Below are 15,101 nucleotides of genomic sequence, written 5' to 3' on the forward strand. Positions count from 1 at the left end.
ACCAGCAGCGGAGGCCCTGGAGAACCTGGACGTCTAACTCCGAAAAAACCCAGAAACATTGAATTTGTTCCGCCGGCCCAGTTACTTCCGACGCAGTCTGGCCAACGTTCCAAGCCTAGAATCCGGGATTCGGGCGATCAAGGAATGTGCAGGGTGAACGTAGAAGCAAATATGACCATTTAGTCCAACGTTTACAGTCCCTTACGAAAAGACGAAGCCAGAGAAGGTGTTCGGACACAAACGTTCAAAATACAGCACCTGGCAGGGGCACTGAATCCCAGGCGGTACCCCAAAGAATCCTATCTCAGACGAGGGATCCCAATATGAATGGGGTAGACTTGTGACCAGCCCACATGAACAAGTTACTTAGCATGGTTCCTTCTGGACGCTTGTCGTCTGCCATCTTGTAGTTTGAATGCCGGGCTGATGAGCATGGAGGGAACAGGGCCGTCTCTCTTTCTCCCAAGCAACGCCCAGCTTAGACGGCCATTTGCAGAAGTGAGTGAGACAGGTCACCTACAGGTCACCTTGCAGGGGTCTAATTCCACGGGGCTCCTAATATGTCAGCTGTTCGACAAGTTCTCCGCCTTGAGACTGACCCCGAAACCTAATTTAGACTCGAGAAGTCAATTTGAGAGCCTCATTGCAACCCAAAGCAGAAGTCATCTACCTTGGACCACTCTGTTTCCGGTGTCGGCAGATCGAGTAAGGGCGCTATTCCTCTAACCTGCCTTCAACGGTAAATGCGGAGACGCGGGAGCTAGGTGGATGAAATCACAAGTAAGGCTTCAGAAGAAGCCAGTTAAGATCGCATCCGGGTAGAGTTTGCTCAAACAGTGCCAGCAACAAAGAAGGTGGATTAAAAGGAAAGAAGCATAACTAATCCATGGATATCCAAACTGAGCCCATATCCGAACCAGATCCAAAAGCATACCAGCGCCATCCCCTACGGGACTGTGGTATCACCTGGTTTTGGAGGGAGGGGAGGAGAAGCACCGATGTTACTCGAATCATGCCGGCCTGGTGGGCTCGGCTCTGTCGGCAGAGGGCTACCAGGGTCAACCTGCCTGAATCCACTCTGTCTGGTGTTGACAGTTTCTTCCAATGGCAGCGCAAGGCTACTTCCACTGAGGGACCCCTGGGTGCTCATGGTACCCAAACCGTTTGAAAGATGGTTTCTGGTAGCCAAGGAAGGCGAAGACGGCGCTCGTGGAGGAGAGGTCGAAGATTTGGTATCAAACTGAGCGACTGGTGGGGTAGGCGTCCGTCCAGGATTGGGAAGGTTCTTATCGCTGCCGCCAACATTCCTACCCAGTAATAGACCTTGTAGACGCTGATTGGTAAAAGTATTGCTTCGTGATGGAGTAGGTGCCGGACGCGGCAAGCCCTTTTCCGTCACAACAGTTTCTAGCATCTGCGTCGGCGCCTTGACGTGCTTCAGCGGAGAGAAATGCTGGTGCAAATATCGCGCATCTTCAAGCAACCTAGCAAAATATCGGAACATCGGTCAGCTTCTGGATAGACTATAAGGTTCGTGAGAACATGCGGCACTGCAGTTAGACACCATATGATGCCTTTTACCTCCACCCGTGATAAAGAATATGGAAGTCGAGAAGAAGGGGGATTCCTGCACTTACCGCTCCTTGGCCTGCTGACTGGGTAAATCAATCCGGCCGAATTCTTCTGAGAGTCGATGGTTGATAGCTGCCAACACCTCCGACATGACATACTAAATCCAGGTAGAACAAACAGATACAACGTCGTCAGTATACACGCAATTTTAGGCGTCATCAGGGCAAGAATGGAGGAATATGTCAGTTTCTCCGTTGCGCATTAGGGTCAACTGACACGACAGGCGAGGTTAATGCGCAAGAGTGGACAAGAGTGGACAATTCCAAAGTAGAATGAAGAACGTACCTCGACAACATGCCCTTCGATGTACCGTGATAGGATTGTGTGCAGCGTGACTGTCTCCTTGACTAGTTTCAGCATATAGTCGTTGACGCCACCGCCTTCCTTCGGGACGTTCCAGTCGACAGTCTACCAACGCAATGGAGACTGCGTCAATAACGTATCATATCGAGAAAAAGGGGTTTCATACCCTCAAAGACTTGATGTGGGAATCCAATCGCTCCCCCATAATAGCGATTAGCTTCGCGTGGATTTCGTTCTGATGCTCTTGGTAGTCCTGTGACAGCAGCTGAGCCGCAGCACCCAGTGGTGAGAATCGATGATGCTTACCCGCTTGAGCTTGTCGAATTCTATCAGCATGACGGCCTGTTGTTGATTGAGATGCCTGCGGAAGGTCTCGCGCACACAAGGTATCAAGTGAAAGATGATTGAAAGGGATTGTGACGCAAGGGCTGTAGATTTCGATGAGAAGGTTGAGTAGAATGGATGAGACAAGACTAACCCAAATGCTTCGCAGTGATGTTCTTCAGACCAGCGGATCGCATAGCACCAGCACCCAATACAACCTGACAGGTCCGCGAGTTGAAGGCCTTCAGGAATTCAATGACTCTGCTCATCGTGTCCGTGGTGAGCAGACTCATGTTCACCATCACCTTGATGTAGTCGAGTAGTAGCGTGATGACTTCACTGGTAGCTGAAACCATGTAATAGGATCGATCTTCGATACGCAAGTGCTTGTTCCTGACCCGTTGGCTAGGTGCGGCAGAACCTGGAGCGGCGGAGGGAGGGGCGGTGTCCGGGGTAGCTGAAGGTGCTTCAGTTGTGGACGGTGGCGAGGAAGGAGGTTCCGCTTGATCCAGTGAGATTCGTAGCTCTGGCGAGTCAGAGACAGCGCCGTCGACGAGGATCGAGGTGATGTGTTGCAAGCGAGAGGTGACCTCGACGGGATTCCACACTTCATCTTCGACTAGCTTCGCGGACTGAGTTATCCTGGCTTGATGGAAGGTCTGCAGCCATACTTTAGCCTGTAGCATAAGGGGTCAGACGAAGGAGATTGATGTCGAAGATTCATTCCCTGACCTGACTAACGATGGTGCCTCGAAGGCCAACAATCATCCTCCTTGAGAGAACTTCACATCTGACGACGAACGACCAAGAGCCATTGAAGAATAGCAGGAAGTCGGGTAAATTCAGTTTCGAATGAATTTCCGCTCGGAAGGAAATGATCCTCGCAGCCTGGGTATTGGCTAGTTCAGAGGTAGATGATAGGATATCGGCAAGGTCTTCCTCCAGCGAGTCTATCGAAAGGGTTTGATCTAACGATTTATCGCCGCGAGAACCGGAGGCCGACAGTCCTGACTTAACCCGAAGCTCTGGTCTTTGCAACTGGTTAGAGGCATAGGTCGCTTGAGTGAGTAGAACTCACTTTAAGTTCTTGAGGAGTTCAATGATGACGTCGCCTTGGGCCTTCAGCCTCTCAATCCCTCCCAAAAGGTTCATATAAATGCGCGTCATTAAAGTCGTGAATTCAATGTGAGACATGCTTCTTAGATGATTCGCAAGTTCCTGTCTGTGTTCCCATGAGCCAGTCAGCCAGCTGGAATTGCATGATGCACAAGAAGTACTTGCTTTGAATCCGACTTGGAGGCATCTGCACCATTCGCTTGCTCCTGATCCTGGACAAACATGGGAAGGTCCTTGAAAGAGAGCAAGTCAGCCAGTGGGTAAAGGATACATCCCAGGCTCTGACCTTCACGATGAAGCCGTTTATCTCGCTGAGCACCACTTCCCTCCAGCTAAGCAGGCCCTCCTTCAGGCCCTTCGTTCGAACCAAGTTGAGTAACAACGGCTTCAGCCTATCGCTCAGAAACTGATCTCGACGTTCATCGCGTCCTGCAGTAGCTGCGTCCGCCTTCTCGGTTTCAGTAAGGATGGGTGCACTTGGAAGAGACTCCACATATGATGCCCAATCGTCCTTCATGATTGCAACGAATTCTGCAGACAGTGAAGCGGCGATCTCCATGGTCAACGCCTGAAGGTGGGACGGCAGGGATGCGAATGAGGTTAGGGATGATAGAGGAACAGGGCGAGTGGAATGGGGACGCCGAACTGTCGAGGTTGGGCTAACTTCGAGCGGCCCAGTCGCCGCCGCCGCGCTAGTTGGAGTCGTCGGAGAGGTCTCTGACTCCTCGACCATTGTTTCAAGTTTCGAGGGTCCATTGACTGCAGAGCCATTCGCCTGAGCACGGGGGTCGTCTTCTCGTACATTCTCCCACATGTCCTCCATCTCCTCCACCACTTCCAAAGCTTCTCCCCATTGACCTGCCGCAACCAAACCCTTCGCCACCGAAACCATCTCCACGACTCCAGAAATCATCTTCACCCCATCCACCACCTGTCCCACTCTCTGCTCCTTCCGCTTGGCCCGAACCAGTTCTAACCCCTTTTTCGCTGTGCCCTCGTCGACCTGCCTCAGTTTCTCCCTTAAAGATTGTATCCGTTCCAAGCACGCCGTCGAGGATGTCTGAAGGTCCCGTAGATTCGTTAATGCGGCGAAGAACGAGGTCGAACGGATGGATATTTCACGGATTAAGTGTTGTTCGACTGTATCGGCGTAATGGCTGAATTTCTCGAGTAGTGGGAGAGAGTGACTGAGCGACAGAGGATCAGTATCGGCATCGTCTTGAGCGAAACTTGCACGTATAGTCGATGGTGTCGGCGTCGTAGGGTCCATAGCGGAAGGTTGTTCTGTCACAGCAGCGAACGTTATTCGATCTCCCAGATTGAAGTTCTGTTGGAAGAACACGGCTGGAACTGAATCTAGTGGCGGGATTTGGCGGCCTTGGAACAGCGAGGGGGTTGGCTTCCGAGATGGACCTGCTGCGTCGCTCTCGTCGTCTTCGTCGTCACTTTCCACCGTCGAAAGGCGTGCAGCATCTATCTGGGCCTGGCCTTCCTTGCCCAACTGCGAGTTGCGCTCGTATTTCTCCCATTCTGGCGTGATAGCCTTGAGATACGAATCAAAGTCCTTGCGGCGTACTCTGGGAAGGTCAGCTGGCGGCACAGACGGTAGCGATGAATGCGCCTTTGGAGGCGCTTGCTTTTTATGGGGATTGTTCAGGACCGTCGATATAGCTTCATAGAGCAGTTTAGCTGTGGTACATAACTGGATCCAGCGAGAGCGTACCGTGAAATCCATGCTTTGCGCTACTCCATTCTGCAGGTAGCGCCCCCAATTCCAGATTCATCGACGAGGGATTGTTGAGGACGCCCAGAGGATATTGGGTATGTCCCACAATGTAATCGCCCCTCCCGCCTTCCGTCGTTCCCGCAACACTCTCGGGCCCTGGCCGTCTCGAGGATGGATCCCATACGAAGCGGTATGGCCTTGCAGTGGGTAGGTCGTTGGCACCCATAACACTGAACGAAGGCGACCCTGGCCTCGATGGGTTCGAAGTCACATCCGACATTTCCCTTCTACCTGCTGGAGAGCAATACTATTACAACGACGGCGCCGAGTGTATCGTGTCCACCTTCATGAAACGAGTAACCCGAATTCTAAATGCCGCTAATTGTGAATGTTGCACAAGTCAGAACCTGCACCGGGCTAATGAATTTATCCAAGAAGTTGCAGGCCAGCAGTGGTCGGTGTCGAGAGCTGTGAAGACGTGTCGAGCGGACAACAAGTGTTGGAGATCAAACATAAGCGATCCCATGAAATCCCAAATCAAAAGTTTGCACTCAGAGTCATGCCTCAACCACCAAAGCCCGTCGCAGCCTTCTTCTCCTTCTTTCCCCTTAAAACATACCCTCCAGTCCAGATTCATGATGAGAACGTGCAGAACTCAAGGCCAACAAAACCAACCTTGTGGATAAGCCCACCAAAGTCATCGTCACCCGCTTCGACAACGGCTGAAGGGACTAACACGGAAACAACGACGAATAACCTTCTCAGCGGCGACGTAGAATGTCTCAAATGGCAAGCCTATATTGCGCTTCGCGGTCTCAACAGCGTCAAGGTTCGCTGGGATATTCGACCAGAGGGTGCACTCGAAGCCCGTCTGCCAAACCTCCACCTCCCCAAGCAAGACGGCGAAAAGCTCGATGCTGACCTTGCGCCGAGCACTGAAATCGAAAAGGAAAAGAAAACAGCGGAAAATGTAGAACATAAGCTCCATCTGTACTCTGCAGCTATGATCCCGTCATGGGTAGACCTCACCCTGGGTGTCGACAGCGCGTCCGACCCACTGGAAGGCTACATCAACGAAGCGGCACGCGACGAGAGCAGGGCCTGGGTTTCTCTCCTCGAAGGCGTTGTACACGGTGCCCTCGTCCTCTTCTCCCAAAGCCAACCGTCGCTGCTGGCCAACCTCCTCGACTTTGGAAGTTCCACATCCGCCGTGTTGACTTCGGGTTCAAACTCAGGTGCTCCGGGTCAACCACATCCATTGCAGACCGTGCTTTCGCCTCCTCCTGCACCTCTGTCCGGGTTTACTTCCATTCTTCCCGCATTCGGCACCCGCGTCAACCCGACTGCTATTATCTCCCAGTACCGCGAAGCCATCGTGTCTCTTTCAGAGAGATTGGGGACGGACAAATGGTTCTTGGGCTCAAAGTTAGTTTCACCTACATTCCACTTGACCGACCGCTAACCGAGGCTTCTGTCTATAGCGAACCAACCCCTCTAGATGCCCTCGCATTCGCCTACCTCCATTGTCTCCTCGCTTCTCCCGAAGCACTGCGATTCGAGGTCACCAAGCACGTTAACCTGGTTGCATGGGAATGGAGGGTTCGCGAGCAAGTGCGCAACGCGTTCACTCGATGATTCTCCGTCCCTGCGACCAGCCGCTCCATCGATATGTAGAAAGCTTCAAGAAGTACATTTACCTTTCACTAATTCAAACACTTCACAACTGAACGCTGTCTTTCTGAACAACGCTAATTTCAAATTTTTAGACAGGTAGGGTGTACATGTACAGGTATTAAGGAAACAACAACAAGAGGGTCAAGAGTATTAAACAAACAAAGGGATGCTTGGATGACAGAGATCCTATCGACAGCAACATTAGTACTGGATCCGTCCGTAAGGTGCTGTTAGTAGGGTAACTTCGAAGGAGTAGGGCTGTTTAGTAGTCTAGCAGCGACAAGAAAGGGGTTAGGGGGCATTAGAATAGAATTATGTACGAGGATCTCCACGAGATCTTCTTGTCGTTTCCAAGAACTGGAAGCGGAAGTGTTCATGGAACTGTTGAACCAGTCGTGTTCTCTATTGCAAGGCAACAGCTCCAGCTCCGTTGCCACTGCCATTCCCGACGCCATTCTCAGCGTTCTCTTGCGGAATAAGTTGTTTACGCTCTTCATCTTCCGAGAAGCGCTTTCGGATGGCGGCAATCATCTTGGAGAACCTGCACCACAGAACGATTCATATCAGCGTTTTTCGTTCGTAAAGGCTTGAAGCTCCAGATTGACTCACCACAGCCAGTTCAGACCTTGAAGGGCAAAGTTACCTCCGCCGAAGATGAGGGTATATGGCCAGGGAATTTGTCTCCAGATCCCCAAAAGGGTGATGAAGAATTGATATGACTGTAATACAACGTCAGCATAAGCAAGCTAGCAAGGGAGGAACCAGTGAACGTACGATGCTTCCTCCATAGACCATCCGAACGCTGAAGAAGGTGAACAGGAGCAAGATACCGTTCACGAGCTGGAAGGTGCTTCCAGTTCGGTTGGTTTTGTCAAGGAACCTAAGCGGGTGCAGCAGAAGCGATGATCAACACCACCTTCCAGAGTGGGAAGGCGTGAATACTTACCAATGGATGTTGAGGAAGAAGGTGCTGATTTCCCAGAGTAGACAGCGCGTTCCGTAATAAGCAACAAAGGGTCGCTGCAAGAGAGGGCGACTGGGATTAGACCTTCGCGATGCACAATACAATGAAGTTGACTTACGAACGACATGCTGTAAATGAGGGTGCATGCCACACCGTGGATAACGAAGCCCGTGTCCACGAAGTTATAGATAGCATCGAAGGTATCCCAGACGAAGTAACTGTTGTAAACGTTTGCGGGTGAGTCCGAAAAGAGGGTGAGATAGAAATAGCACATACCCGCAGGCGACAGCATAAGGGTACCCTATTCTGTCGTCCCAACCAAAGGCGCGGTTCTGTTCGGTCTCAGGGCCTTCATGCCAGATGCACCATAACGCCATTGGGACGATAATGAGGACATGCACCTGGGAAACAACGTGGATAGACCTGTGGCTAATATTAACCTCGACCTTGACCGGTATGTGCAGATTGAAAACGAACCAGTTATTCCTAGCTTTCCTTGTCTTCAGAGCGCCCCATGACTGAGGGGCGATCCGGGCACTGAAGTACGGTGCTAGCACGAGATGAACCAGGGTGAAGCCAAAGAGACTGAGATAGAACACGGGGAGGTATTGTGGGAGCTTCGTGAGACCGAGAGTTTCCAATATAAATCGTTCCAGGAATGCGGGAGTCATCTTGTCTATGTCGTTTGTCAAATGGTCGAGTATCGGTCGTTGAATTTGTGTCCTTGACCGGTGGTGGGTACAATGCAAGGACTGTGGGTGCCAAGTAGCTTTGGGCAGTTCTCTACAACCACGATCTAATTAAAGGCCAGCAATGAGTAAAGATGGGATGTATGGCCTGCTTGTCTGGACTGTGACGTGAACAACGGGCACTCACACGTTTTAAGGGTTTCCAGTGAGAAATTGCAGGGTTGGACGGTATCCTTTTGCTTTTACAATAGGTTTCCGCGTCGCTGTTGTCCAGGAATCTAGGGAACAGAGGAAGAACCTAGAGAATCCTGCCCAACGACCACAGCGGAAGAGTTGACAAATTGTCGTGTGCCGAACGCGTAGAATGGTTCCATAAACGGCCCGGTGATCGCGCTGACTGTAGCCTGCTGACTGGAATATGGGGAATGATATTCAGCGAACTATCTCTTCGACGACAAGTACGGTACAAGAACTCGATGCGCAAACAAGAATCCAAGGGCCACAGCCCCAGCTTTCACCACAGTCCCAGCGTCCAGGACCGAAGATGAAAATGAGAAACCCGAGTTTTTCTTCGGAGGGTCGAGAACTTTGCCATTCTCCCAACCTTCGTCCAACAACCAATCCATCGTCGTCTCATCCAGCTCTGAGAGCTCCTTCATAGGCCACCTTTCACAAATCCCACTCATCCACTTCATCCTGCGCTTCCCAATGTCACCGCCAACACCCGGCGCGCGCACCTTCAACTTGTTTCGTAGCTTCCCGACTCTCACCAAGGCTTCGCCTTCGTAGCCAGTGAGGGAGTCCTTGATTGTATTCTTGATTAGCGCCGCTAGTCGAGGGGCATTCCCATTGGTGGAGATCATGATTTGTAGGGGACCATCCCGGACCTGGCCTCCAAAGTAGAAATCGCAGAGGTCAGGGATATCAGCTGCGTTCACGGGTATACGGCGTGCTCGACAAGCTTCGACGATCCTCCGTGAGAGGTCTGCATCGTCAAGGGCGGTGAGGACCATATCGTATCTGAACAGGTCGACATTGGCTCCGAGTGTTTCGGATGTCTTCACGTCTGCGAGGTTGAAAGATGACGAAAATGCGAATTCCGTGTCGATATGGGTTACACGGTCTGAATATTTGGCGATGAGTGTCGATGAACGGGGGTGTAGGCCAGAGGCAGGGGCGACGACATGTATTTGAGCGTCTGTCGCCAAAAGGGAATCTACCCGCTGGGACGCAACGTCGCCGCCACCAATAATGGCGACTGTTTTGTCCTTGAGTTGCCAGGCGATGAGGAGGGATCCTGATCCTACTGTTTTGTTTGCTTCTGCCATGGTGGTCGTCGAGGATGAAGATGTGTTTTTCTCAAGCTATCCTTGTTTCGTCCCTGCGTCATACCATTCCATTTATGGATATGCCCCTATTTCTGGCGGAAGATCATCGCAAAATAATAAATTCGATGCATAACCGTCGTGAAGCCCGTACAAGACTCTTCACAACTTGAAAAAAATATCACACTTGTTCACATAAGGACGTTCATGTCAAGACGCCTGGGCCCTGCGGGGTGTCCCTGGTTAGATTGCCGATACGCTCACGTAGGTGTGGCCATCGCAGGAAACAACCTACTCCCGCACCACCGACACCAATAGGGCTACACTGGACGCCAACCAGTTCGTGAAAATTGAGGGCAGCACCGACGAGTCCACCGACCTCGTATGCCAGGACAGGGGCACTTCTGTATGCGTATGTTTACCAAAGCCTTCTGATGTTGTTCCACGCCGTGACACCACGGCCGGCAGCAATCACTCAACCCCTACCTCTACGTTCTCCACCTTGAGTCCTCTTCCAAAATGCCCAAGGCAGACATCAACAAGGCAGGATGGGAACAATCGGAATTCCCTATCCTCTGCGAAACATGTAAGTTCCAAGTCCACACCTCATAAAGAGCACATTATTAACCACTGCCTTTTTAATGTACAGGTTTGGGCTCGAATCCCTTCATTCGAATGGTACATTCTTCCTTGTCATCCAGTGTGCTGAAAGAAAGCTAACAGTGCCTCTGTAAATCAGTCAAAACAAGAATTCGGACGCTCATGCGGAACGTGTGCCCGCCCATTCACCGTCTTCCGCTGGAACCCTGGTGAAGGCGCCCGCTACAAAACCACTGTCATCTGCCAAACCTGCGCGAAAGTGAAGAACATTTGCCAGACGTGCTTGTTGGATTTAGAATTTGGGTTGCCGACCCAGGTTAGGGATACGGCGCTGGGGGTAACGAATGACGCACCTACCAGTGATGTGAATAGGGAGTACTATGCTCAGAATATGGAGGCTAAGGTGCGTTGTGAACGTGTTCCATTGGTTGTAAGGCGTGTGCCTTACCCCTTTTCAGCTCCAAGATTCTGGTGGAAACAAATCGGGCCTGGACATTACCCGCACCTCAATCGCAGGAAAAGAAATGCTGAAGCAACTCGCTCGAACAGACCCTTACTATAAACGCAACCGCCCTCACATCTGCTCCTTCTTCGTGAAAGGAAATTGCACAAGGGGGAGCGAATGCCCCTACAGACACGAAATCCCAGCCGAAACTTCAAAGGTCGGAGCTCAGCAGAGCATTCAAGACCGGTACCACGGGACGAACGATCCAGTGGCAAAGAAGCTTTTGACAACGTATGCTGAATCGATGGGTCTGGCTGCTCCAGCTGATACGTCAATCACTTCGCTGTTCATTTCCTCATTACCGGCAACAGCAACAGAAGATACTGTTCGAACAGCGGTTGTGCAATCTGTACCTTCCCTCGATCCTCAAAAGATTCGGTCAATTGTACACGTTGCAAAGTCTCGATGTGCGTTTGCAAACTTCAGGGATAGGGAAAGCGCGGAGCTGGCTGCTCTCGCCTGGGCGAAAGGATTGGAGGTTGATGGCCAAAAGGTCAATGTCAAGTGGGGCCGAAGCAGGCCAGCCAAACCGCCGGCCAACGAGATTACACCCTCAGGATCATCGAGTGTCGCCACTGCTTCATGATACCTCACTGTTCGCTCCCACTCCATTCACAAAACGCGCCGCAACTTCGAGCTTAATGCATGTATCACTATTATTAGACCTTGTTGTACAATAGACTAGGCTCTTAATCTCGTAATCCGGAGCGTGCTGTCCAATCTTTTCAGGCAGGAGTTTCAGCTGATGACGCCCTTCAACGTAGGCCTTACACCAGAAGCCCACCAACGACCATAGATGCCAACCAAGTCGCAAACTGTGACGCATTGGCGCCACCAACAAGCGCCCTGCCAAAGTTGACAAGACCTGGTCCAGCTTTAAAGGGAGAAACGGCGGGATTAGTGTAAGTTTGCCGGTTGATTTTCAAGGATATGGAAAGGGGAAAAGCGTCGCCATTGAGAACAAGAAGAGAGTGAAAGAATTGCAACACTCACGGCAGATGCCAGCCAAGCCCCAGCCAATTCCAAAGATCGCCGCTCCACCGACGAGCTTCAAATCAATAGTAGTAGATTTTGGAACAGACCATTGACCTCCCAAGCAGGGCTTTTCGTTTCCTCTCGCATAGCGATACAAGGCGATGCTCAGAGGAAGGGCGCCAGCAGCCAAAAAGGCCAGGGAGGGATCAAAAGCACGATGGAAGGGCAGTAAGAGGAAGGATAACACGCGAAGGGGATCGGTGAGGTTGGAGAGGTGTAACGCCAGGGCGAAATGGTTGGCGGTAGTGAAGAAGCCGAGGGTACGGAGGAGGCGGTTTGGAGGATTCGCCTCGGTATCAGGACATGTCGAGTGTGGTGCTTGCTCAGAAGGTCCCTTGGAAGGGGTTTCCAGGAGGCTAGATTCCTCCGTCTGGCCTGGTGGATTTACGTGCTTGGTGGTCTCATTTCGCCTCTATTCACAAAGGTCAGGCGAGGATGAGAACGTATAATTGCGATGGCGTACCAATGCGTAAAGCAAGAGAGAAGCCGCTAAGGGCAAAGCTTGGGCGAGGAGATACTTTGTTCCGTTTGGACCCAGGGACCAGTCAAATGAGCCGACGGCGGGCAAGTCCCTGTGGAACAGTTGCGCGGTTATGACGCCAGTCGTGAAGAAGGACAGCGTGGCCACTAGGGATCGCACTGAGAAGCGCGACAGGCCACAGATCATATGGCTAGGAATCACTAGTGAGCAGGGCCTCTCCGTACAACAGCAGGGGGCATACCCAGATGTACAGCCGTTTGAGAGCTAAGCGGGGAGCCGGTTAGCGCGTTCATTCTTGACGAAATCATGGGACGCACCTTTGTACCAAGGCCAACGAGGACGCCCGACAGGGCGACCTGGGAGATTGGAGGGACCAAAGCAGGGGGAGCTTCGCCATCCAGAGTGGCGAGCATCATGCCGCCTAGCACAAGCCCGGCGACACCAGCAGCAGCCTCAACGCTACCCTTGGCTGCGCGATGAATGAAACCAGAAATTCCAAAGACATTTCCGTTCAGCAACATGAGTGCGTGTACTGGGACAGGCAACGACAGCCCTCCAATGAAGGATCGCAGCGGTGTTGGATGCGACATTTTCCGGAGTCTCAAGGTTGTCAAAAGACGAAATTAGTTTATGACTTCTCCAGTCGAGGCATGAGCGTTTATATGATTCCAAGTTGACGCGGTTCCAAAAATAGCTTCACGTGCTGCTACTAAGTATGAGTAATCAATCAATCACCCCGATCGGCGCTGCCAGGAATAAGCGCCGTCTGGTCTTGGATCTCGACCTCTCGTGGAATAATGCCTGGAGCATCACACTGTTCCAAGCACCGTCCAACCATTGCCCGCCAATATAGATGTCCTTTTACTCCTTCACAAAGCACATTCTCGACACCTTTGACATGGACCGGCTCGAGTCCCGCAATGCTCCAGGAAGCCGTTGACGCACGGGACAACACCGCCAAGACATAGTCGTCCTTTGCGTATCCGTTGATAACCCGACCCGCGACCACACGTCGAATTTGGGACCACTGCCTAGGCTCTGTGCTTGCTGGCGTGCCAAACAAGAACACGTCCTGGACTAGGTGCATTGTTTCCGAGGGTGGGAGCGTTGCGAGGTATAACAGTGCTTCGTAAATCGCCAAGGAACCCAATGAATAGCCCACGAGGGTCACGGGCCTGTTTCCAAAGACTCGCTTTGCAAGCAGCTCCCCCAGGACTGCCCCAGTTTTGATCGCTAAGGCTTTCGCGTTCATCCAGGGATTATCTGTGAGTGTTTTGGACAAGCGGATTAGTGAGCAAGTCCCGTGGGGGAGTGAAAGCCAGCGAAACTGACCAATAATTTCTCCAATTTTCAGAAGGGCCAGAGGTGCGAGTGATGCCATGAGCCCTGCCAACATCGTGCGCTTGATAATTTCTCCTTTGACGTATTTCATTGCATGCGAGGTGATCAAGGTCACAAGCGCATTGGAGAGTTCTTCAAGGGCTTCGATTTCCTGACATACTACACCGTGAGGAAGGTCTCGTCGCAGCGACTCAATGCGAGGCTTACCCATTGCAGAGCATAGGTATCGTCTCCGCCAAAGATGGTCCAGGGGGCAACCACGTCGTCCTTGTCGTTTAGCCACCCACTGATACACAGTCTGACTGCCAAGGTTTCACCCGCCTTTCCTCGCTGTCTGTCTCCTCTCTCCATCTCCTTGGCTTGTTCCCCTTTCTTTGTCCTGACAGGGACAATCTTCAAGTCCCTCACTTCTCTCGTATGTCTCTCCACCATCTCCGCCGTCGACTTGGCCCCGTATACACCAAATAACGCACCACATACGACCCCTGATCCTGCAAGACCTGTCGCCACCAGCCCCAAAATGGTCCCTCCTAGCCCAAAGAAACCCAACACGCTTGCCAAACCAGCACCCACCAAAGGAGCTGCCAGTCCACCAGTCATGCCGATTAGCACTCCATCCACTATAGTTCCCAGCCCTATCCCAACGTTTCGCATGAATCTCGATTCCAGTGCATGAGATTTCTTGACAGATTCCACGACTTGGTCCGAGGTCTTTAGAGCCTGTTGGCGAGCTTCCGCTTGTTTCACGGCTTCCTCTGGGTTTTGGAGGGTCCATGTGATGGCATTCTCGTCGATCAGGTCGTTGTACCCGTATGCAGAGAAGAAAGCCCTCGTGAGAGCCGAGTATTGCTTGGTCTGGGAGGTGGTGAGATATATGAATAGGATTGCGTTTATCAGTTGAGCCATGTCACTTCTTGAGGGCAAGCTTGGTTTTGTTTCTGCTGTAGATGTGTCGGCGTATGGATCCAGTATGGGACAATCATCTGCGACACACAATTGAGATGGCTGCAAGAGCGGTTATGGCCTCAAGTACCTTCATCTTTTTCATAGCAGACAACCCATGCCTTCCTCAAGAATCCTTGGACCCATTCATTCAAGGCCTCTTTATACTCCCTTCTCCACCCCTCCATTTCGCGCTGAACATCAGGATCCATTGACTCTCCTTGTTCCAAGGTACCCATCTCCATATCGGCGTACAAAGTCGCTGTGTTACGAAAGGCAGCTAGTTGGCGCGATAAGTGATCGAATACGACCCGCTTTGCATCGCGCCCAAGAGACTTCGGGGGAGTTATCTTTTCGAGACTGGTGCTGGGCGACAACGTCGGTCTAGGGCTCGATGACATGTCTGCTTGTGTTGGACGAGGACGAACGGCGCTAGACACCGCG

At 51.8% G+C, this 15,101-nt stretch overlaps 7 protein-coding genes across 7 annotated transcripts; 2 read left to right on the forward strand and 5 right to left on the reverse strand.

The window, feature by feature from the left end:
- Window positions 1-946: 946 nt before the first annotated feature.
- CC1G_01160 (retrograde transporter) lies at window positions 947-5,381 on the reverse strand (the record flags this gene model as incomplete). The annotated part of the gene is made up of 11 exons (XM_001833046.2): window positions 947-1,484; window positions 1,638-1,729; window positions 1,918-2,040; window positions 2,102-2,188; window positions 2,242-2,363; window positions 2,414-2,936; window positions 2,992-3,289; window positions 3,338-3,477; window positions 3,537-3,608; window positions 3,662-5,046; window positions 5,099-5,381. 11 exons carry the CDS (start codon window positions 5,379-5,381, stop codon window positions 947-949), a joined length of 3,663 nt encoding a protein of 1,220 aa, XP_001833098.2.
- A 279-nt stretch (window positions 5,382-5,660) lies between these two features.
- CC1G_01161 (hypothetical protein) lies at window positions 5,661-6,736 on the forward strand (the record flags this gene model as incomplete). Its single annotated transcript, XM_001833047.1, has 2 exons — window positions 5,661-6,526; window positions 6,583-6,736. 2 exons carry the CDS (start codon window positions 5,661-5,663, stop codon window positions 6,734-6,736), a joined length of 1,020 nt encoding a protein of 339 aa, XP_001833099.1.
- Window positions 6,737-7,177: 441 nt separating this feature from the next.
- Window positions 7,178-8,410, reverse strand: CC1G_01162 (hypothetical protein; the record flags this gene model as incomplete). Its single annotated transcript, XM_001833048.1, has 7 exons — window positions 7,178-7,316; window positions 7,385-7,494; window positions 7,550-7,655; window positions 7,722-7,795; window positions 7,858-7,957; window positions 8,016-8,162; window positions 8,217-8,410. 7 exons carry the CDS (start codon window positions 8,408-8,410, stop codon window positions 7,178-7,180), a joined length of 870 nt encoding a protein of 289 aa, XP_001833100.1.
- A 428-nt stretch (window positions 8,411-8,838) lies between these two features.
- CC1G_01163 (siroheme biosynthesis protein MET8) lies at window positions 8,839-9,756 on the reverse strand (the record flags this gene model as incomplete). The annotated part of the gene is made up of 1 exon (XM_001833049.2): window positions 8,839-9,756. The coding sequence occupies one exon, from the start codon at window positions 9,754-9,756 to the stop codon at window positions 8,869-8,871; it is 888 nt and encodes a 295-aa protein (XP_001833101.1). The 3' UTR covers window positions 8,839-8,868.
- Window positions 9,757-10,272: 516 nt separating this feature from the next.
- Window positions 10,273-11,444, forward strand: CC1G_01164 (pre-mRNA-splicing factor SLT11; the record flags this gene model as incomplete). The annotated part of the gene is made up of 4 exons (XM_001833050.1): window positions 10,273-10,339; window positions 10,403-10,431; window positions 10,493-10,756; window positions 10,812-11,444. The coding sequence occupies 4 exons, from the start codon at window positions 10,273-10,275 to the stop codon at window positions 11,442-11,444; spliced, it is 993 nt and encodes a 330-aa protein (XP_001833102.1).
- Window positions 11,445-11,625: 181 nt separating this feature from the next.
- CC1G_13873 (hypothetical protein) lies at window positions 11,626-12,964 on the reverse strand (the record flags this gene model as incomplete). Its single annotated transcript, XM_002911791.1, has 5 exons — window positions 11,626-11,732; window positions 11,852-12,305; window positions 12,357-12,564; window positions 12,616-12,638; window positions 12,692-12,964. The coding sequence occupies 5 exons, from the start codon at window positions 12,962-12,964 to the stop codon at window positions 11,626-11,628; spliced, it is 1,065 nt and encodes a 354-aa protein (XP_002911837.1).
- Window positions 12,965-13,101: 137 nt separating this feature from the next.
- On the reverse strand, window positions 13,102-15,069 carry CC1G_13874 (DUF726 domain-containing protein; the record flags this gene model as incomplete). The annotated part of the gene is made up of 4 exons (XM_002911792.1): window positions 14,749-15,069; window positions 13,923-14,698; window positions 13,707-13,866; window positions 13,102-13,637 (listed from the first exon to the last, which is right to left on the reverse strand). The coding sequence occupies exons 1-4, from the start codon at window positions 15,056-15,058 to the stop codon at window positions 13,102-13,104; spliced, it is 1,782 nt and encodes a 593-aa protein (XP_002911838.1). The 5' UTR covers window positions 15,059-15,069.
- Between the last annotated feature and the right edge of the window lie 32 nt (window positions 15,070-15,101).

The sequence above is a fragment of the Coprinopsis cinerea genome, assembly GCF_000182895.1.
Source record: "Coprinopsis cinerea okayama7#130 chromosome 2 map unlocalized cont3.2, whole genome shotgun sequence".
NCBI classification, from domain to species: Eukaryota; Fungi; Basidiomycota; class Agaricomycetes; order Agaricales; family Psathyrellaceae; genus Coprinopsis; species Coprinopsis cinerea.